The sequence below is a fragment of the Papio anubis genome, chromosome 2, assembly GCF_008728515.1.
Source record: "Papio anubis isolate 15944 chromosome 2, Panubis1.0, whole genome shotgun sequence".
NCBI lineage: Eukaryota > Metazoa > Chordata > Mammalia > Primates > Cercopithecidae > Papio > Papio anubis.
In genome coordinates, this window is record NC_044977.1 from 105,937,018 (window position 1) to 105,959,642 (window position 22,625).

Here is a 22,625-nt window from a genome sequence, read left to right on the forward strand (position 1 = left end):
GGAGAATTAACACATGCATTTAAAAACTACAGCAGTGACAGCAAGTAAAAAAGAATTTCCTTCACCATTTTCCTTTTGGCAGCACGTAGTCACTCCTTTGAAACAGACACTGATAGTTTGATTCTGTGAACATAATTAACTGGTAATACACTACGGTGTGAATATTGTGATATGCTTCATGACTATTTTGGTGGTAGTTAACATCTGCCACCAAAATGGCACATTGTTAGACCATTATCATCCCACAAAAATGCTTTTAACTATGGATGTTTACTAGAGGACTAATATGCAAAGATGTCCTAATGGAGAATTACAGTTTCTGAAGTACAAAGGTAGACCTAAAACCCAAGTTGTAAGTCATCTGTGCATTTGGACATTAAAAATTATTTCTGTAGTACTTTACAAATTACTATGGGGTTTCTGTAAAATAATGATAGCAAGCTAACTCCTAATCCAGGGGTCAATATTCTCTGTAAAGAGCCAGACAGTAAATATTTCTGGCTTTGGGGCTACATATGGCCTCCATCACAGATTCTTCTTCTTTATGAGGCTGATTTGCCTCTTAAAATATCTTTCAAATCCTTTCACATCTTGGTATCCCCACTGTCACTGCCCTAATTTAAGCCACCATTATCTTGTATTTAGATTACTACAAAATTTACTAACAGATCTCCCTGCCTCCATCTTATCTCATTTCAATCCATTTGTATGCCCCCAAATTCATGTTGAGAACCTATCACCAATGTGATGGTTTTAGGAGGTAAGCCTCTCGGAGGTGTGCCTAAACCAACAGAATCTGCCAGCACCTTGATCTTGGACTTCCCAGACTCTAGAACTGTGAGAAATACATTTCTGTTGTTTGTGAGCCACCCAATCTATGGCATTTTGTTATAGTAGTTCAAACTGACTAAGACACAAGAGTTAGAGGGAATGTTTTTAAAGTATAAAATTAATATATTTTCCTTCCTAAAAGGCTTCAATGGCTACCAACTGCTGTAGTATGAAGTCCAAATTATGGCCAGGCGTGGTGGCTTATGCCTGTAATCCCAGCACTTTGGGAGATCAAGGTGAGCAGATCACCTGAGGTCAGGAGTTCCAGACCATCTTGGCCAACATGGTGAAACCCCGCCTCTACTAAAAATACAAAAATTAGCCAGGCATGGTGATACGCATCTATGATCCTGGCTACTGGGGAGGCTGAGGCAGGAAAATCACTTGAACCTGGGAGGCAGAGGTTGCAGTGAACCAAGACCGTGCCATTGCACTCTAGCCTGGGAGACAAGAGCGAAGCTCCACCTCAAAAATGAGGGAAGGAGGGAAGGAGAGAGGGAGAGAGGGAAGGAGGGAGGGAGGGAAGGAAGGGAGGGAAAGAAGGGAAGGAGGGGAGGGGGGAAGCAGGGAGGGAGAGAGGGAAGGAAGGAAGGGAAGTCCAGATTTTCTACTGCAGATTACAAAACTCGTTATCTGCCTGCCTCTCTGGATTTGTTTCTCTCTGCACTTCTCCTTATACTTAAAAGATGCAGCTATATTGAATTTTTTTCAATTACTTGAATACTTGTTGCTCTGTCTCATTTCCAGGCCTTTTTACATATTCAGCCCTCTGCCTACAATATTTTTTCCTACCCTTCCCCTTACTAACTTCTATTCAGACTCAGTGTAGATACCATTTTATCTAAGAAACATTCCCTAACGCTCCATTAGGTGCCCCTCATTAAGTGTTCCTATAGCATCCTGTACTTCCCCTAAGGCATGTATTACACTGTGCTATAATTATTTATCTACAAGTCTGGATCCTCTTCCTCCACAAAAGCAAAGTTTATATCTTGTTGGCCAAGGCTGCATGCCCTAATGAGGATAGTACGTGGGATACGCAATGCACTCAAATTTTTGTCAACCAAATCAGAGATTGTTTTGCAGCCTTACTATAAATCCCAGTGTCATAATTCAGACATCAGCATAATTCCACATGTGTTTCGGTGCTACCACAGCCCTTAAAGAAATAAGAATTACATTAAGTTCTTTGTTTTCTCTAACACTCTTTCTCCCCCATCACTTCCTGTTTCTTTTTTTCCTATGTGTCAGTCACCAACTACCTTTATGTTCCCCTCTGGACATTTAAAATTTCCTAAACCAACTACATCTGACTTCTAAGTTTCTCCTTCCCTTCGTTCTATGCAATTAAAGTTATTACTTCTGATGTCAGATTTTCAAATTAAACCAATTCAAATGATAATAACCTTCTCATGAGTACTTACCGTTTTAAAATAATAGTTTATTATATTTATATAATTCAATTTATAAAAGTAGTATATGCTTATTAGGGAAATTTGCTTCATCTCACAGAGTGAATCACTATTAATATTTAGGTGTATTTCCATCCTTTTTTCCTCCAAATACTGTGTATATGTGTGTTTTGCATATTTGTGTGCCTGCTACTTTGCTAAATGCTGTAATATAAGCATTTTCCATAATATCAAAAGTTTTTCAAAAAACAACAACAATACTATTTAATTCAGAAGATATATTATGTTTTATCTAATTGTTCCCCAGGGGCATTTTCACGGACAACCTGGCTCACCCAAATTGTACATATTCATCCCTAACTGAACATGTATAAGGGTGTTTTTTCAGCAAAAAGCTTCCATGTTCCATTTCAACTCCAGCTATTTTTACTATCATCACTACCACATCTCCTTCAACATCTCCCTTCCATATTTAGTATGCCAGGCAATATAATTTATGAAATCAAAGATGCACTACATCTAACTCAGTTCTCCTTAACTTTTTGATGAGTGTGTGTTAGAGAGAGAGGGAGAAAGAGAGAGAAGGAGAGAGGGAGGGAAGGAGGGAGGGATAGAAGGAGGGAGGGAGGAAGAGGGGAGGAAGGGAGGAAGGCAAAGAACTAGAGAAAAAAAAATGGGTGGCACAACAAAATTAAACATTTGAAACCCTGACTTACTGCTAGTGCATAAAATCTATACCTGCATAATAATTATGATTTTTCTCTTAAAAAATATTGCTTTGTCTTTTTTCTTTTTTTGAGACAGAGTCTCTCTCTGTAGCCCAGGCTGGAGTGCAATGGCACAATCTCAGCTCACTGCAACCTCCGGCTCCCAGGTTCAAGCAATTCTCGTGCCTCAGCCTCCTAAGTAGCTGGGATACAGGCGCCCGCCACCATGCCCGGCTAAGTTTTGTATTATTAGTAGAGATGGGGTTTTGCCATGTTGGCCAGGCTGGTCTGGAACTCCTGACCTCAGGTGATCTGCCCGCCTCGGCCTGCCAAAGTGTTGGGATTACAGGCGTTGAGCCACCGCGCCCCACCAAAAAATTATTGCTCTGTCTTCTTTGAAAACACCTCAAAATAAGACTATCTCTTACCAGTGCCAATACATTGAGAAATTCTCTTGTGTCAAAATGTAGCAAAGTCCGAATGTAAGGATAGATTTCTTCCTCAGGAGAAGCCTCTGCTGAATGCAGGCGAATTAGAAATTCAAAAACCTGCAAGTTGGAAAAAAAATGTTGATTATTTTCTCACCTTACAAAGTATCCTGCTGAAGCAGTGATTTCCATTTGGATAAAATAAAGGCAGGCTGAATTCAGTTTAAATTGCTACTATATTTTAAGTTCTCTCTTAAATTCTCTCTCAGCTCTAATTATTGACTTTAGTAATAGTGTGTAAGTTCTCTCCTGTAACAGGCGATAGCTCCTGACACACGTGGAAGCCTCAACTGCAATTTGTCTTCAGTGCATCTTAACAAGAGACGGAGAACAGTCAAAAGGCTATGAAAATAGTACCAACCTGGTTTTTAACCAAGGGAACAAGATCTTCAGGGATGTCACCAAGGGGATAGGCACGACCTGCTAGACAACAGCTGGAAGAAAAGAATGAGAATGGATCTGGTGACTTGTAAAGCAGATAACTTTCAAGCGAGTTAACACATTGTTTCTCAAACTTGAGATACTAGTTCAATTTGTTAAGTAGGCTCAGCTTTTGTCAGGTCATGTTCCAAAGCAGGTCAAGATGACACCCAGTTTAGAAAACGTGGGCAACAGATAGGGGGGTGAGGTAATGCATCCTGTGACTGAGTAGGAGCTTTCATTTCTTCATATGTTTCCTAAGAAAAACCAATGCTCTATTAAAGGGACAAGAAGGAAAGAAGACGGACTTCTAAAGGCCTCATACCCAGCGTCTAGAAAGATGGTGCCTAATGGCACCATTATACTACGATAAACCTGTTAGAAGCCTGGCATTCTCAGATACTGTTAAACCAGGGGCTCTAACAATGGTATTAAAGATGGGGAAAGAGCTAGGCTAAATGTCTGGAAAATGTCTGCAACAGGACAAACCAGGGAGAGTTAGAATCTGAAGAGAAATTTACCCTACAGTTTTACCTCCAAATCAAACCTTCTTCATGGCTAAAGACTTGCCTTGTGAGTTGAATTACTACAAATGTCATCTGAACATGTCTACCTTCTTTCTATTTTTGGAGGTGGGGAGGGGGCAAATTTTAAACCTTTTTCAACTACAATTTTCAGTGTTAGATTGGAGACAACTGGACACCAGCATATTTTCAAGAGTTTAAAGTACAGATGATAAAGCACTAAGTAAATGCGTATTTCTTTCACACTAAAAAATCAATGTAACAAGTGTGAAACAGGTTTCAAAGTTAACTCATTAGATATGAGCTAAAATGACGTTCTGCTAGGTTCTGCCACCTTCCTGCCAAATAGCCGTCTACCTAAAAGTTCTATCAGGGCTCAATTCTGAGCTGGCACAGTCTACTGGAATGAACCCTGCTCCAGAAGTCAGGGGATAAACATTCTACTTTTACCTCTGTTACTAACTTTTTCAGATCTGAACAAATCTCTTGTCCTCATATATAGACACAACACACATCCCACATAGTTGTCACCAGTAAACGTAAAAAACCCGATTTCAACACCAAAGTTTCTCAACCTCAGCCCTACTGATATTTCGGGCCAGATAATTCTTTGTTGTGAGGACTACTGTGTGCATTGTATGCTGCTTAGCAGCATCCTTGGCCTCTGCCCACTAGATACCAGTAGCCCCCCTTCTCTAGCCCCAGTTATAACAACCACAAATGTCTCTAGATGTTGCCAAACATCTCCAGGGAGTAGGAGACAGAATCATCCATGGTTGAGAACCACTGCTCTACATAAAAGAATTGTGAAAAATGAAAAGTACTATATAGATAAGAGATCATAGTATCTCTAAAAATATAGGAGAAATATAGAAAGAACATACATGCAGATGAATAAGTAAAATGATCTTACCTGATATATACAAGAAGCTTATTGCCCATAACAACTTGTTCATCTAAAATAGAAAGAGAAGTATCTTCAGCAATTTTCTCTCAAAACCTTTTCAGAAAAATAATCTTTATGTAGAAACAAAAAAATAAAACTTGGCATTTACAGTGAGGTAAATATATTCCCAAATAACAGGAAGTTGAGATAAGACCACTTTATTAGCTTTTGAGTTTCCGTCAGATTCTTGTCACAGATAAGAGCAATATAAGCTATTTAAAGATAGATGTAGAAGGAATAGATCTGAGGGTAGAGATCTATGTATTGTTGGCCTAACCACTAACTTGGGACCAAGGGAAGGTGTAGGGCAGGCAATGAGTTGACGAACTGTACATCAGAACCAATTAATTAATATTAAGGCATAACCATACTGTCTTCTTATTTGTAATATGGACTTTCACCACCCACAGTGCTCTAGGGCTGAAAAGGCCATTGTTCCCAAATGTTTAAAGTAACAGAATTAAACTAAATGATCTTTAGGGCCCTTTCTATTCTAAGTTACATAAAAATGTAAGATTCTGCCATCTTGTGATGCGAGCCTGTTCTCTGACTGAAGAAATCAGAAAGATAATATGACAAAGTTTGAAGCCAAGGGGTCAACGGCAACACAGAATGGAGCAGGAGCATCAACAGGGTGAAGTGACTGGGAACGCCCATAGCGCACAGATGATGGGAATCTGTGGTTGGTAATAATGAAGAGCTGTAGTTTCTATTTTTGATATATGAATCCTGGATATAATGCAAGCAAGTGTATGCCTTTAACTTTATCAGTAATCTTTCACAAATACTCAAAATCTGCAATGTTGTTAGTGCATGTAAACTTGAATTGCTCCAAATGTATGAATAATTACATTTTGCTTCTGTTCCAAATGTTATTTGATTCAAATCAACTAGTATGACACATGGTGATCATCACCTGCATGGCATAACAACTTAATGTTTATTGGCTAACTAGATAAACACCAGTGAAAGAAAAATAAAGTCTCAGGACCCCAAACTCACTATGCCAAAAGGAAAAGTTAAGCTTCGGAACTGAGTCATGTAAAAAACAAAAACAAAAACAAATAAACGAAAAATTGGTTCCTAAACAGATTGCTGCAAGATAGAAGGCCATGTCTCCCCAGCTGGCCTCCCTCACCCTGACAATGTAAATTAATAGCTGATGTTCACAAGCACTGGGCAAAGATAAGACTAGAAATTATTCCTCAGCCCATCCCAAGACAAATGCATATTTGACTTCTTCCCCTATTCTATGTTTACTTTACCTTCTGTAAAATGCAGATTTACTGAGCATGAGACAAATACATAATTAAGTGTTCCTCTTTTCCCTCTCGCCCCCTCTCTAATCTTTAAACACTGAAGTTCTCGAAATCCTCTGTGGAAAAAGCACAAGCTGAAGATCCTACTGTAGCTTGTGTCCCTTTCTCCCAGTGTGTCCTCAACCATGGTAAAATAAGCCTCTAAACTGATTGAGACTTGTCTCAGACATTTTTTGATTTACACACCTTTCTTGCTGGAAATCTCAGGTAGAATATATCTAGCTCATGATATTCCTAGCGAGAGTTAAATGTATTTGTTTAACCTACCCATCTCCATTATTCCACTACTGTGAGCTTCTTATGAGCAGAGTCTGTGACATTTCTGTATTTCTAGCATCGAGTATAGTGTCTGGCACATAAGTAGGTAATTAGTAAATTGCTGAAATGAACTGACATAGTACTTAATTTTCTACAACCTTTCTCTTCCCAGTATCTTCTTTTAGACAACTTTTCATTATAAAAGATCATCACTTCCATTCACACATTGTAATTCTCCACTTTCATTTCTGGTAGATATAGATGCGAAAGGCAATTTTCAAATTTGCTTCAAAAAGATTAGGTTCAGGGCTACTATCAGGTACAGGAAGTTAGGACTATCAAATGACTCCCCCACCCCCACCCTTATAGTAAAAAAATGACAAAACCTGGACATCATACAGAAAGGAACTACCTGAAGTTACTAATGAGTTACTGGGGAGTGAGCACAAGCATGAGCTGGTGGGGACTTCAGCCTCATCTGGGGTAGGAGAGACAGGCAGTTACACTGTTCTTCCTGCTGGCCTGTCCCTGAGTAAGCGTACTCTGAACTGCACACATAGGGAGGCATAGAAAGGCCCCTAACCTTCCTGGCACGGGGGTGGGGGCGGGGGATTGGACACACAGGGAGGCATGGAAAGGCCCTAATCTCCCTGGCACGGGGGTGGGGGCGGGGGATCGGATACACAGGGAGGCATGGAAAGGCCCTAATCTCCCTGGCATGGGGGTGGGGGCGGGGGATCGGAAAATGAGGTCAGGAAACCATGAATACGGAAGGGAGTTGGGGAATCCCAAAAGTGAAAGAATCAAAGAGGAGATCCCCAAACTGTCTGCCCACACCTGGAGAGGATCCATTTACTAAACTAGCACGCAGGAAAAAGACTCAAAGCAGCTTAGTCAAAGACAAAAAACCAGGATCAAGAATGGAGCTCCTTCTCTGAAGGTTTTGGAGTGAGGAGAGAAGCACATGGGCTCTGGTGGAGAGTTCCTTCACTTGGAGAAGCGGAGATCGGGAGTTAGCTGTACAAGTAAATTACCACCTCTGTGGCTTTCGGCCCAGGTCTAAGTGCTGTCTGTGTGGCAAGCACAGCAGAGCTGGAGGCCATCACGGAAAAAGCAACAATCTTTCTGGCAAGGGAAACGTGAAGTTAAGAAACATACACAGTTTAAAAATTAGGAGAATCTTGCAAAGGAACGAGAAAGAGGAAGGATCCCCAAACTCTGTCTATCCTCATCACTGACTGACCCCTGAACCATGCGTGTGGATCAGAATCAAATCAGATCAGCCATCCAGAAATGACCTGAGGAGAGACTGCAGCTGCACAAGAGAGAGAGTTTGCAGTTCAAGCCCACCAAGAAAATTATCTGATAAAAAAATGGAAAACAATACTCAGTGGTGAAAAATACCTGATAGAACAACGGAGAAAAATATTCACTGGAGAACGCATACTCTCCACACGATGTAACATTCATAATATCCAGATACAGTCCAAAATTACCCAACGTGAAAAACCGTGAAAATAAAACACATTTTTCTTAAAAGTGAATCAAATCCAATCCTGAGATGAACAAAATGTGAGAACAAGCAAAGATTTTAAAGCACTATTATAATTACCCTTAAGCAAAAGAAATGGTTTCAGTGCATGAAAATTTCAACAGATAAATGAAGAGTTGCAGCAGAGAAAACAGAAACAAGAACTAAATGGAAATTAGACTGAAAAATATAACTGTTGAAAATAAAAAATCACTGAGCAGATTTAACAGTTGAATTGACATGAAGGAGTTAAGAGCAAATGAATCTGAAGGAAGAGAATAGAAATCATCCAAGGTGAAAAACAGAGAGGAAAAAAGACCAAACAGAACACAGCCAAAACCCAGAGAAACAGACCTCAGAAGTGGTGGGGTAAGGACCTGCAAAAATCTCCTCCATAAAAGCAATACAAATACTGGTAAAAACTGTCATACCGGCTTTTTCAGAACTCTTGAAATTAACTAAAAATTTGCCATAATCTGAGGAAAATGTATTCAGAAAAATGCCTGAATCTCAGGAAGACCAGTGAATTTTAGAGTTTTAACTTTATGTGTTGCCATCTCCCTTTCTCCAGCTCTACTGTAGTTTTGAAAATCAATTATTGCCTTACAACTTGGGCAGCTGTGAAAACAAGTAGAACACAGCGGGTTTGATAGCGACAGGAGGCAGCCAAATGCCTAGGCAGATAGGGGCGGGTCCCTCGTGAAACCCCACCTTCAAGCCAAAAAACAGCCTGAAGGCTGAAAGACCAGATTACTGGTCCGGGATGAAATCTGCAACATGGAGTGAGAACTTCTGTTTCTGTTTGCACATCCTCTCCCAGTTGATTCTTTCTGAATAATGTCTTTTAACCAATTGAATGTTGCCTTTTCCAATACTGCTATGGCCTGCCCCTCCCCTATTCTGAGCCCATAGTAGCCCCAGACTCACCAGATTGAGGGGACTTTCCCGCCTTCGGGTAGCGGGACCACCCCCGCATCCCCTCTCTGCAGAAAGCCATTTCATCACTCAATAAAACTCCCCACCTTGGTCACTCTTCAATTGTCAGCGTATCCGCATTCTTCTTGGATGCTGGACAAGAGCCGGGGAGCCACCAAGTGCAGGTACCCGGAAAGGCTGTTACACTGGCCTTTTGCCTTCACTGGCAAAGGGCAGCCACCCCACACAATGGGGCCAGGGGCCGACCAATTGCTAACATGCTGCCTTCCATCAGGCTGTGGATGGTAAAACTGAGAGCTAATTAACACACTAATACCCCATCTGGGGCTTCAGGGTCGTGGGCACCCTTGTCTGGGTGCTGCTGCATTCCCCTCAAGGCCACGGGCCTCACATGGAGCTTGCTCCTGTGTCAGCGCTTGGAGTGGCCAGCCAGATCCCACACTCGCTTGCTCATGTGCTCCCTCCCACAAGGGGCTGAGCGCAGCAGGCCAAGTAGACAGGGTGCCCCTGCTGCACGTCCGGCAAAAGGCCGAGAGAAAATTCCTGTGTCAATCTTGTAGCCCCTCAAATGCCCCATCCTCAGAGAATTGTCACTACTTGACCTATCTGGCAGCTTACTTAAAAGCTCCATTTTCAGGGCTTATCTTTTTTTTTGCCCTAACTCAGAACTCACTCTGTGGGAACAGCACTATCCCCAGGACATTTGTGGAAACAGTCAGTGCCATTGTTCAACATTACAGCGGGCTGAGACAGTGTTAGTAGTTGGGACTAATAAGTGGTGCACCAAAAACCTTAAAAGGAAAAACTGGAGAACGGGAGATCTGCGGGGGCTTTTAAAAAGTTCTAACATATTCCTGGAATTCTAAAAGGGTGTATGCATATAAAGGGCTTTGCACATACCCAGGGAAATTCTCAAAGGCCCTAATTTATAACCCATGGCTGACTTTGCAGCTCTGTGCAAGCAGGAAGGGAAGGCTACAGCAGAATTCTAAACTGCCTGCCAAAGAACTGAAAATTCCAAGATAAAATGAAGCAAGAACTGATAGGACTAAAGTGAGAGAGGGACAATTCAACAATATTTGGAGACTTCAATATCCCACTTTCAAAAACAGATAGAACAATCAGTAGAAGATGAACAGGAAATAGAAGACTTGAACAAAACTATAAGCAAATAGACCTAACAGACAAAGAAGCCCAGAGAATTTCACCCCAAAATATGGCACCATGGTATGCAGATTATTTTAAATTAAGGGTCCTTCAAGGTCAGCATATGCTGGGAGAGACTTGTGAAAGGAAAATAAATCTTGCGACCCCAAAATCACTAAGCCAAAGGGAAAAGTCAAGCTGGGAACTAATGTCAGGCAAACCTGATCCCATTCCATCCCTAAATAAGACAGCTACAAAGATAAGAAGCTACATACCTCCCTCACAATTTACCCACAAGGAAATTCCTTGTGGACAAAGGACAGACAGAACTCAAAGTCATCCCTTTGAGGCTCACCTGAGACAAATGCATATCTAATTGATTCCTCTTACCTATTGTTTATGTAAAAATGGAGATTCACTGAGCCAGACTAAATTGTGTATTCAGTGGAAGGCTGATCAAGGACTCAAAAGAATGCAACCTTTTGTCTCTGACCTACTTCTAACCTGGAAGCCCTCACTTCGAGTTGTCCTGCCTTACCAGACTGAACCAACGTACATCTTAAACATATCGATGGATGTCTCATGTCTTCCTAAAATGTATAAAAGGAAGCTGCCCATCTCGGACACGTGTCGTTAGGACCCTGAGGCTGTGTCACGGGTGCATCCTTAACCTTGGAAAGATAAACTTTCTAAATAGACTGAGGCCTGGGTTAACAGGTCTCAGTAACTTTAATAGGTTAAAGATATTTTGAGTTAATAGGCTCTACTCTGACATTATGTGATCTACCTTAAGACCGGACCCTCCAAAGAAAACACAATTAATTGCCTTCCATCCCTTTCCTGAAATCTCTTTATCTATTGAGGAAAAGAAACCTAAGGAATACAATCGCACCTCTACAAGCTTTTTCACAAGATAATGTCTGCTCTCAACAATGATCCAAATATTGTTGGATCATTCAAATTCCAAAGACGATCCTTTACAAGTTAACTTCTGTCTCCCAGGTCCATTCATTCCCCTAATAATCATTTTCAACCCCTTAAAAGAACTGCCTATTTCCCCAACTCCCTTCTACCCCATAAGAAAGGGTGCATCTGTACCTCCTTGGGTTTTCAAGTCATCATAATCCTTCAATTACCCCATGTTTATGCATGTTAACAAAAGTATATGCCTTTTTCTACCCACTAATCTATTATTAATTCATTTCAACAGACTTAGACTCAAAGTTTCAGAGGGAAAGTTTAAATTTCCCTACAGACATCTATGTAACACTCTACCCAACAACAGAAGACATTCGACATATTACTATGCTCAAGTGCACATAGAACATTCTCCAGAACAGACCTTATGTGAGGTCATAAAGTAAGTCTCAACAAATTCTTAAAAGAGAGAAATCATAAAAAGTACATTTTCTGACCCAAAAAAAGTAGAAATCAGTATGAGAAGGAAATGTGAGAAATTCTCACATAGGTGGAAATTAGACAACACACTTCTAAATCACCAGTCAAGACATGACAAGAGAAATTATAAAATACTTTAGGATGAATGAAAATGAAGACGACATACCAAAACGTATTGCTTAGAGGAATATTTGTAGCGGTAAACACCTAATTAAAACAACAACAACAACAAAACAACAAAGACCTCAAATCAACAATATGAGCCTCTACCTAAACAGCTTCTAACCCAAAGAGCTGAAGAAAGCAAATAATAGACTAAAGTTGAATGCATGACATCAAAATTGGTTCTATGAAAAGATCAACAAAACTGACAAACCTTTAGGCAAACTAAAAAAAGAGAGAAGCGTCAAATTACAAAAATTAGTAATGAAAGAGACATCGCTACTGACCTTACAGGAAAAAAAGGAATTATGAAGGAATACTATAAACAACTATATGCCTACATATTAGATAATGCAGATGAAATGGTCAAATGTCTAGAAATTTTAAAACTACTAAAACTACTGAAACACTCAAAAAGAAACAGATAATCTGAGTAAACTCCAACAAACAAAGAAACTAAACTAGTGCTATGGTCTGAATGCGGCACCCAATTCATGTGTTGCAAACTTCATCCCCAATGCAACAATGCTGGGAGGTGGGGGCCTTTGGGGAAGTGTTTAAGTCATGAGGGTTCCACCCTCATGAATGGATTAATGCTGTAGTAAAAAAGGGCTTGATGGACTGGGTTCACTATTTTTCCACTCTTCTGTCAAGTGAGGACACAATGTTTGTTCCCACTTGCCCTTCCAACTTCCGCCACGTGAGGACACAGCAAGAAGGCCTTCACGAGACACCAGGTGCCAGCACCTGGATTTTGGACTTCTCAGCCACCAGAACTGTAAGGCATAAGTTTGTCTTACCCAGTCTTAGGTATTCTGTTACAGCAGCACAAAACAGACCAAAACAACTAATAATGTTAAAACTTCCAATAAAGAAAAGCCCAGGCCCACATGGCTTCATATTGAATTCTACCAAACATTAAAAAAGTTAACACTAATCCTTCACACACTCTTCCAAAAAATAAGAGAGAATACTTCCTAACTCATTCTATGAGGCAAAAATACCAAGACACACTAATAACAACACTGGTATTCTTTTGATAACAAGATATCAAAAGAAAACAAAACTGTAGAACAATATCTCTTATGAATATAGACACACAAATCCTTGAGAAATAGTAGCAAACTGAATCCAGCAACATAGTTAAAAGATTACATACCAAGTGAGATTTATCCCAAGAATGCAAGGTTGGCTTAACATACAGAATTAAATAGATCATATCAATAAAATAAAGGACAAAATCCACAAGATAATCTTAACAGATGCAGAAAAAGGATCTGTTAAATCCAACAGTCTTTCATGTTAGAAACACTCAAACTGGGTAAAGAAAACTTCATCGAATGGGTAAGACTATCTACATCAAATTTAATGATGAAATATTGAGTGCTCTCCCCCTAATATCAAGAAAATAAGACATCCATTCTTGCCACTTTTGTTCAACACTGTGTTAGTGGGTGTAGCCGGCCCAATTAGGGAATAAAAACAAAGGCATCTAGATTAGAAAGAAAAAAGTATAATTATTTTTATTTGCAGATGACATAATCTATATTTTCCTTAGCAAGTTCTAAGAAATTAACTTTAAAAATTAGAACTAATAAATGAATACAGCAAGGATGTAGGATACAAAGTCAATATACAAAAATCACACTAGCAATTAACATCCTATTTCACACTAGCAATTAATACCCTGAAAATAAAATTAAGAAAACAATTCCATTTATAAGAGCATCAAGGTGAATAAAATACTTAGGAAGAGGAAAAGAAGTATATGACCTATACATTAAAAACTGCAAAATATCATTGAAAAAAAAGTAATGAAGACCTAAATAAAATGAAAAGATATGCTGTGTTCATGAACTGAAACATTTGGTAATATTAGGATAGTAATAAAATTGATATACAGATTCAAAGCAATCCTTATGAAAATACCAGCTGCCTTTTCTGCAGAAAAGTGGAAAGCAAAGTGACTTTAAGACCAAAATAACCTGGGTACAGTGGCTCACACCTATAATCTCAGCTACTTGGGAGGCTGAGGTGGGAGGATTGCTTGAGGCCAGGAGTTCAAGACCAGCCTGGGCAACATAGCAAGATCCTGTCTTAAGAATTTTTTTTTTTTTAATTCAGCAGGGCATAGTGGCCTGTAGTACCAGCTACTTGGGAGGCTGAGGCAGGAGGATCACTTGATCCCATAAGTTTGAGGCTACAATGAACTATGATCACACCACTGTACTCCAGCCTGACTGACAGAATGAGACTCTGTCTCTAAAAGAAAATTAATTTTAAAAAGATAAAAATAGAAAAATATATCACATTCATACATTACAAAATTCTACAGTGTTAAGATAGCAATTCTCTCTCCAAATTAATCGATAGTGTCAATGCAATCTCAAAGAAAATCAAACGAGTTTTTTTAAAAAAAAACTGATGAGCTGATTTTAACGTTTATATAGAAAGGCAAAGAACCTGGACTAGATAAGCCAATTCTGAAAAAGAAAAACAATATTGTAGGACTTAAAATATTGACTTTGAGACTTACTATGAAGTTACAAGAAGCAAGACAGTGTATTACTGGACAAGGATAGACATATAGCGCAATAGAACTGAAGAGAGCACAGAAACACACCCACAGTTACACGGTCACTTGACTCTTCATAAAGGTGTCAAGGTAATTCAATGGAAATAAGATAATCTTAGCAATAAATGGTAAGACTTACAGGAACAACTGATAGCTGTATGGAAAAAAATCCTTGAACTTCACCTTGCATCATTTATAAACATTAACTCAAAATGAATTATAGACCTAAATACAAGAGGTTAAAACTATTAAATTTCTACAAGAAAATGTGGGAGAAAATATGTATGTCACTAAATTGAACCAAAATTTCTTAAACAGAATACCAAAAGCCTAAATGACAAAAAAAATTAATAAGATGAACTTCATGAAAATTAAAACATTTTGCTCTTTGAAAAACATGGCTAAGAAAACAAAAAAGCAAGCTATGGATGAGGGTTAAAATTTTTGCCAAACATACTGGAAAAGGGCTTATATCCGGACTACATAAAAACCTCTTCCAGACTCTGATGGTAAGCTCACTACCTTGGCAACTCTGTTTTTTTTTTTGAGACAGAGTCTCGCTCTGTCACCCAGGCTGGAGTGCAATGGCATGATCTCAGCTCACTGCAACCTCTGCCTCCCGGGTTCAAGCAATTCTTCTGCCTCAGCCTCCTGAGTAGCTGGGACTACAGGCGCCCGCCACCACGCCCAGCCAATTTTTATATTTTTGGTAGAGACGGGGTTTCACCATATTGGCCAGGCTGGTCTTGAACTTCTGACCTCGTGATCCGCCTGCCTGGGCCTCCCAAAGTGCTGGGATTACAGGCATGAGCCACCACGCCTGGCCAGCTTGGGAACTCTTAATAATTCAGTAATATGAAGACAACCCCAGGTCACCTCCACCAATTAAAAAAAGGAAAAGGACTAAATATTTAAACAGACGAGTCACAAAAGATATGTGAATGGCTAAACAAGCACATGAAAAAACGATTAACATCACTAATGATCAGAGAATAAAAATTAAAATAATAATGAAATGCCATTATTTACTAGAATGGCTAAAGTTTTAAGAAGATTTAAAACACTGACAGTATCAAGTGCTTGCAAGGATGTGGAAAAACTGGAACTCTCAAATACTGTTGATAAGAAATGGTACAGCATTTGGAAAAACCATATAGCAGTAGCTTAGAAAGTAAAACATATATTTACCATACAATCCAGCCATTCCAACCTTAGGTATTTGCCAGAGAAAATGAACACATTTGTCCACACAGAAACTTACAGCTAGTGGTCAGGAATGGAGGGTAAGAGAACAAGGGGGGATACTTGAGGTAATGAAAGTTTTCAGTATCTTGACTTTATCAATATGAATTAAATATGAATATCCAGTTGTGATACTGTACTTTATTTTTGCAAGATGTTATCACTGAGGAAACTATGTAAAGACTATTTAGGAACTCTATGTGCCATTTCTTACAACTGCATGTATCTCAAAAAGTTTAACTAAAAAAAAAAAAACTTGTCCGCAAATGTTGTAGCAGCATTATATTATTCATAGTAGTCCCAAACCGAAAGCAACTCAAATATCCATGAAGCGGTGAGTGATTAAACAGTTTATGGTATATTCAATCCATGGAATATCATTTAGTGGTAAAAGGGAACAAAATATTAATATACATAAAACAACATGGATGACTCTCAAAAATATTATGCTTCATCCACGTTAAATGAAAGAAATAAAACACCAAAGATTACATAGTACATAATTCCATTCACATGAAGTGTAGTGACAGAAAGTAGATCAGTGACTGCCCAGAGCAGGGCTGTGGGGGAAGGATCAAGTACAAAGGGGAAGGAGATAACTTTTTAGTATGAGAGGCTATGGCTCCTTCTACAGCTTGATTATGGTGGTGTTACATGATTGCACATGATTACCAACATTCACACTACACACATATAATTGGAGAATTTTATAACATTTAAATAATACCTTAAATACAGGAAAGCAAAAACTTAAGGCTTAGAAAATAAATACCTGTTAGCGTTCTTCCAGCATTCAGAGGAGGAGCAATGACTCTGAAAAGTTTCTGCATTAAAAGTAATAGGAAAACAATCACCATCATCTCAAATGATATTATTTAAAAAATAATCAAGAATCTTATGCTATTCATCACCATTCGCTGACAGAATTAGTCATTTACCATTAGGATTCAACATGAAAACCTTTAATCTGTACATGAAATGTTTAGAAGGGTCACTGAGAAACAATCACTGTTGTCATATTCCTCACCGAAAAAACCTATTTAATACATACCAGTTACATAAAGGGCTTAGCTGAGATTATAATTTTGATATAAAGTATCCTTTGGTTCTTAAAAGCTTTATTCTTGTAAAATCTAGGAAGCAAGTGAAAGGATGTCCCACTAAAGTGGTAACAGAGATGACTTTAAACTGAAAATACCTAACCAGCAGCCACAGAAAGAAATACCACCTAAACTTAAGCAGAGGCTCCCAAATATATAGCTGCCATGGATCCCCCTTCAGAGGGAGATTCCTATTTGAGAAAAAATGGATCCTTAGCATCAGGAAATGCAAATTCAGCTGTCAATTAGCATCAAAAAGCCCAAAAGAACTTTCCATGCTTTCCCACTGAAGACCTAACTACCTGCTACCCTCGTTTTTGTTAAGCTGGTATATAAACCTCTACCTCTGGCTACTCAGCTGAGATGCTTATTACTGAGTGTTCCTGCACATATGTGAATAATCCTTATCTTTTCTCCTGTTAATCTGTATATTGTCAGTTAATTCATAGCCTTCAATCCTTTCCCTGTACCTCCCACCTCTGGGACCTAAATTGGTAAATAAAAAGTTTTTCCTCCCAACTCAAGACACCTTAGCCAAAACTAGAAAAAAGGAAAGTTTCCTATGGTAGTCATCTCAAATGTGATGACACTCTTTCATTCTAAAAAATCTAGACAATGTCAAGAGACAGGACACTCTCTTTTAATTCAGACCTCTTTAAGTACTAAAATAGCTAAACTTTAAACACTTCGAACACAAAACAAGGTAACCTCAATAGCTCAGTGTTCCATTTGAGATGTATCAGTATAAATGCAAACCAGATTTTATTAATATGAGGAATATGAAACCGATGCAAAACAAAAATTTCAAAAGCAACGTAACAAAAATACAGCAATCATCTTGTCAATGCAGAATGCATCAAAATAGAATCTGTTTTGAGGGATTAATTTGAGCAAAACTAGAAACTACATTAATTCTTCTGAATTGTGGCTTAGTTGTGGCATGCAGGGAGGCACTGGACCTCACTGAGGAGGCAGCTGACGAGTCTTTTTCAGGGAACTACTGGACCCTAATTAAGCAGCAGCTGAGAGGTGCTCAAGACAAAAAAAATACTTGACATTACAGACGATTAGGGCCAAACCCCCAAAACCAGGGGTAGAGGGGTGGGGGACTAATTTTAGAAACTAGAAGTGCAACCAAAATTGAAGGGTTATGAATTAGAGGGGTACGCACCCTACCAAACTTAACGTGCTTAAAGAAGCCTGAACTGTCATAGAATGCTGACTTCTTAATACTGAAGATAGTTTTGGATGGCAATAAATTAGCAAAATGGTCGACTGGATGCCTTCGGCAGAGGCCTGATTTTTTTGAGGGACACTATAATAAAGCATTGGGCTAGGAGGGCACTACATGTATCTACAACTCATTCTTCCCTATTCTGCCATCAAACTTAAGACAAGTAAGAAAACAGATATGGGGTTTGGTTCTTCCAAAAGTAAGTCCAAATGTTTTTTAGATTCTCTTGGTAAGGAGAATAAAAAATTAGAATGAATGCTATGAAATTCTGAGTTAGTAAAAGCGAAAAATGATCAATTAATAATGGCCTCCTACCATTTTCAGGAGCCTTCCCCAAGAGAATATATCTACAAATAGCATTACTCAATAGTACATTGATTATATAAAATAGTTATACAAAATGAATTTTTCATATCTTTAGGAAAAGTTACCACAGTATCAAAAATTCTTATGAGAAAAACATGTAAAGCCTAACAAGCAAGCATTAATTTAAATTTTATCTATTGTTCTCTGGTATTTAAATACCTACTTATGTAGATAAGAAAGCAAGCAATGGCAGAAGGTACAAAATTGAAGACTATCTAAAAGTCCCAAGCTAAAATGGGTTCAAGGTCAATAAATCTATAAGAATTTTTAAATAACTGGATAAAACTAGAAACTGTTAAAAGCAAATGGAGAATAGGAGAAAAAAAGTTAGTAGACAAAATTAATTATGTATCCAAGTCAGTAAGTATCTTACCTCCATGGGACTAATAAACTCATTCATGCCTCTGTTGTAGACATAGATCATAGCATCATATAAACGATTTTCCCAACACATGAGAACCACCTGGGAAAAGGAAAAGCCACTTGGTCCATACAATTCAGAGTCACCAATTATTTTCCTTAAAGCTTTAAGAATGGAAAAGGTCTGGAATTATCTTCCCTAATTTTTCCTGTTTCTTCTCTGATAAAAACTGAAATTCAAGGACTCAAACACAATGCAAGGCAAGGGTAACAGCTGCTGTAGGTGAAATTACTACTTTTAATAGTACAATGCTTACTTTAAGACATTCACAGTGTCTAGTTTTGTCTCTTCTCTATCCTCCTCCTTTCTATATTCATTTTACCTTTGGTCTATAGTTCTACAAATATTTATTGAACACATATTCAGACCCTCTCCTAGGCTCTGGGAATAAAGTGTTAGGTAAGATAAATCCAGACTTTGTCCCTACCCTTATAGAACTTACATTGATCTTGGACGCCCACCAAAAGGAGGTAGGGGTACAAAATGGCATGCGAGTTAAGACTTGGGGAAGATACTCAGTTACACAAATAATTCATTATTTACAAATGTGGTAAGCGCTATTAACCTGACTGGTCTGGAGTATTCAAAAAGTCACCCCTGAAGGAACAACATTTAAGGTGGGACCTAAATGTGAGCCGCAAGCAGAAGTGCAAGCTAGGAATTCTGTAGGAAGAAGCAAGAGTAAGGATAAAGGACCTAATGTGGAAGTGAGCTGGAAGTGCTTAAGGATGGAGAGAAATCAATTTGAGAAAACATTTTAGAAGAGGACTAGATATGAGTTTGAGTATACAGTACTCTATATTCTGTCCCTATGACAGCTATATAATACTATAAACAGTGGCAAGAGGAGAAGGGCAGAAGTCAGCAAAGAAGAATGACAAGCGGAAGTGAGAGGTAAGAAAGAAAATGGAAGTGAGATGTGCTGGGAGAGTCTTTCTAGAGAAGGCCTGTTCTTGGACTTCTACGACTCTCTCTCTAACCCTCTCTCAGCCAGTACCATGATCATGCATCTCTTCGCTGATGACTAACACATTTACAGCTTCAGCCCTAACCTCCCTCTAACCCGTACATATATCCAACTACTTAATTTGATATCTTCACCTGAATGTCTAGTAGCAATCTCAAAATAAAATGGCCAACCAGAACTCCTGATTTGTCTCTCAAACTTAGACCTGCCTTAGTCTTGCAATCTTCTCAAAGGAATCACTCACTATTCACCCTGTTTCTCAAACTAAAAACTAGGCATCATCCTTAAATTCTCTCATTCCCACACTCTCACATCCCAATTCATCAGCAAATCAATTCTATCTCCAAAACATTCAAAATCAGGCCATCTCTCTTCATCTCACTGTTACCATCTCTGGCCAGAATCACCTCCTGGACCAACTTCCCAACTAGTCTCTTTGCTTCCTCTGCACTTGGCCCCCATCCCTCATTCTGTTACCCCTAAAACACAGGGTGCTCATGCTTAAAACTTTTCTAATGATTTTTCATAGCACTTAGAATAAGATGGAAAGATCTATACCTTACCCTGCAAGATCTACCTCTGTACCAAGCTCCAGATCTGCTTCCTTTTCTGTTACTTGAACACCCAAGACAAAAATCCTTTTTTTTTTTACATTAGCTGTTGCTTTTACCTATAACAATCTTCTCTTCCAAGACCTTTGCATTACTGATTCCTTATCATTTAGCTCCCAAGACTCAATGCTGCCTCCTCAAAAAGACTATCTATAATTAACCAATCTAAGGTAGCCTCACATTATCTCTCTACCATATTTCCCGGTTTGATTTTTAACATAATACTTGTATTGAAATACTTTCTGGGCTGGGTGCGGTGGCTCAAGCCTGTAATCCCAGCACTTTGGGAGGCCGAGACGGGCGGATCATGAGGTCAGGAGATCGAGACCATCCTGGCTAACCCAGTGAAACCCCGTCTCTACTAAAAAATACAAAAAAAAAAAAATAGCCGGGCAAGGTGGTGGGCGCCTGCAGTCCCAGCTACTCGGGAGGCAGGAGAATGGTGTAAACCCAGGAGGCGGAGCTTGCAGTGAGCTGAGATCCGGCCACTGCACTCCAGCCTGGGCAACAGAGCGAGGCTCCGTCTTAAAAAAAAAAAAAAAAAAAAGAAATACTTTCTGGGTTTTTGTACACTGATATGTTCACTGTCAAACTTTTCTGCTAAAATTTAGGCTTTATGAGAGGACAAGCCTTGTTCACTAGGGATACTGAAGCATCCTCAGAGCCTGACGTTTAGTAAATGCTTCTTGAATTAATGAACAAATGCTGTTAAAAGAGTAAATACTACATTTGGTGTAGTGGACAAAGAGGCCATTGTTGACTCTAGTAAAAGTAAGATTGAAGAGTTAGGATGTGGGGAAAAAAAATGAAAATAGCAACCTAGACAATGCTTTCAAGACATCTGGCTATGACTGGGAGGAGTGAGATGGGGCAGTAACCTAGGAGGAAAAAGGAGAGAAGGTTTTATATGGAGACATAAGAAACTGAGGGGAGGATTTTGAAATTGCTATTTAACATTAAAAAGACTAGAGTATATTTACATGGTATTGGGGAAAGACTGAAAATGTTATAAAGTGTTATAAACAGAAGAAACTAAATTTTTTTTCCTATATGTGATAGGTAGGCAAAACTAGATGGACAGCATGCTCTCAAATCATCAGACCTATTGTCAGACTATGAAGACTATGCCAAATTACCCATGTTATACAAAGGCAGGTATAAAACAGGATCTGGCTTTACTTTGCAAACTCACAGCCATTCATAAAGAGCTTCCAGAAATAAAATAATCATTTTTCCAAACCCTTAATCTCTATGTGATTTTGCACACTTTCAAAAAACTTTTGCTCTAAGACTTTTGTTAGTCTTCCATATTCAAGCTCAAGAGGGCTTAGCACCTTTGCAGGAGTAACATGCTCATTACTAGGACTAATGTGGAGTTAAAGAATTAAATTGTGGGCCAGACTCAGTGGCTCACACCTGTAATCTCAGCACTTTGGGAGGCCATGGCAGGCGAATCACTTGAAGTCAAAAGTTTGAGACCAGCCTGGCCAACACGGTGAAACCCCATCTCTACCAAAAATACAAAAATTAGCTGGGCATGGAAGTGTGCGCCTTTAATCCCAGCTACTCTGGAGGCTGAGGCACAAGAATTGCTTCAACCTAGGAGGTTGCAGTGAGCCAAGATCACACCACTGTACTCCAGCCTGGGCAACAGAGTGAGACTCTGTCTCAAAAAAAAGAAGAAGAAGAAGAAGAAAAGAAAAATAAATTGTGAAATGTCTTAGGCCAGAATAAATACTGCACCTCCATTAAGAAACTTATTTCAAGAAACTCAATTAAGATAACTTATTGTGAGAACCTCAGATACACTGGAAGTATTTCTCAAACAATGGCTGGCTATTCATGCTAAAAAGGTCTATAACTTGCCTGTTATACCATGCTCTATATTTCAAAACTCTGGACTTACATACTAGCTCTTTTTTAAAATGGCATCACATTTTTCAAGGTAAAAATATTTTATAATTCATGAGAAAGCATCCATAGTTGAAATTCACTTGCTCAATGAAAACTATATTAGCGAACGAACAAACT

At 38.9% G+C, this 22,625-nt stretch overlaps 1 protein-coding gene across 5 annotated transcripts in view; it reads right to left on the reverse strand.

Annotated features, from left to right (window-relative positions):
• Positions 1–22,625, reverse strand: part of VPS8 (VPS8 subunit of CORVET complex) — a 252,301-nt gene that overhangs the window by 148,145 nt on the left and 81,531 nt on the right. For all 5 annotated transcript variants that reach the window (XM_003894741.4, XM_009201234.4, XM_021934597.2 and 2 more), the window contains 5 exons: positions 18,969–19,058; positions 16,668–16,719; positions 5,296–5,338; positions 3,800–3,872; positions 3,379–3,498 (listed from right to left, as the gene is read on the reverse strand). In XM_003894741.4, the coding sequence (XP_003894790.3) occupies positions 3,379–3,498; positions 3,800–3,872; positions 5,296–5,338; positions 16,668–16,719; positions 18,969–19,058 (378 nt within the window). The remainder of the gene's footprint in view (positions 1–3,378; positions 3,499–3,799; positions 3,873–5,295; positions 5,339–16,667; positions 16,720–18,968; positions 19,059–22,625) is intronic.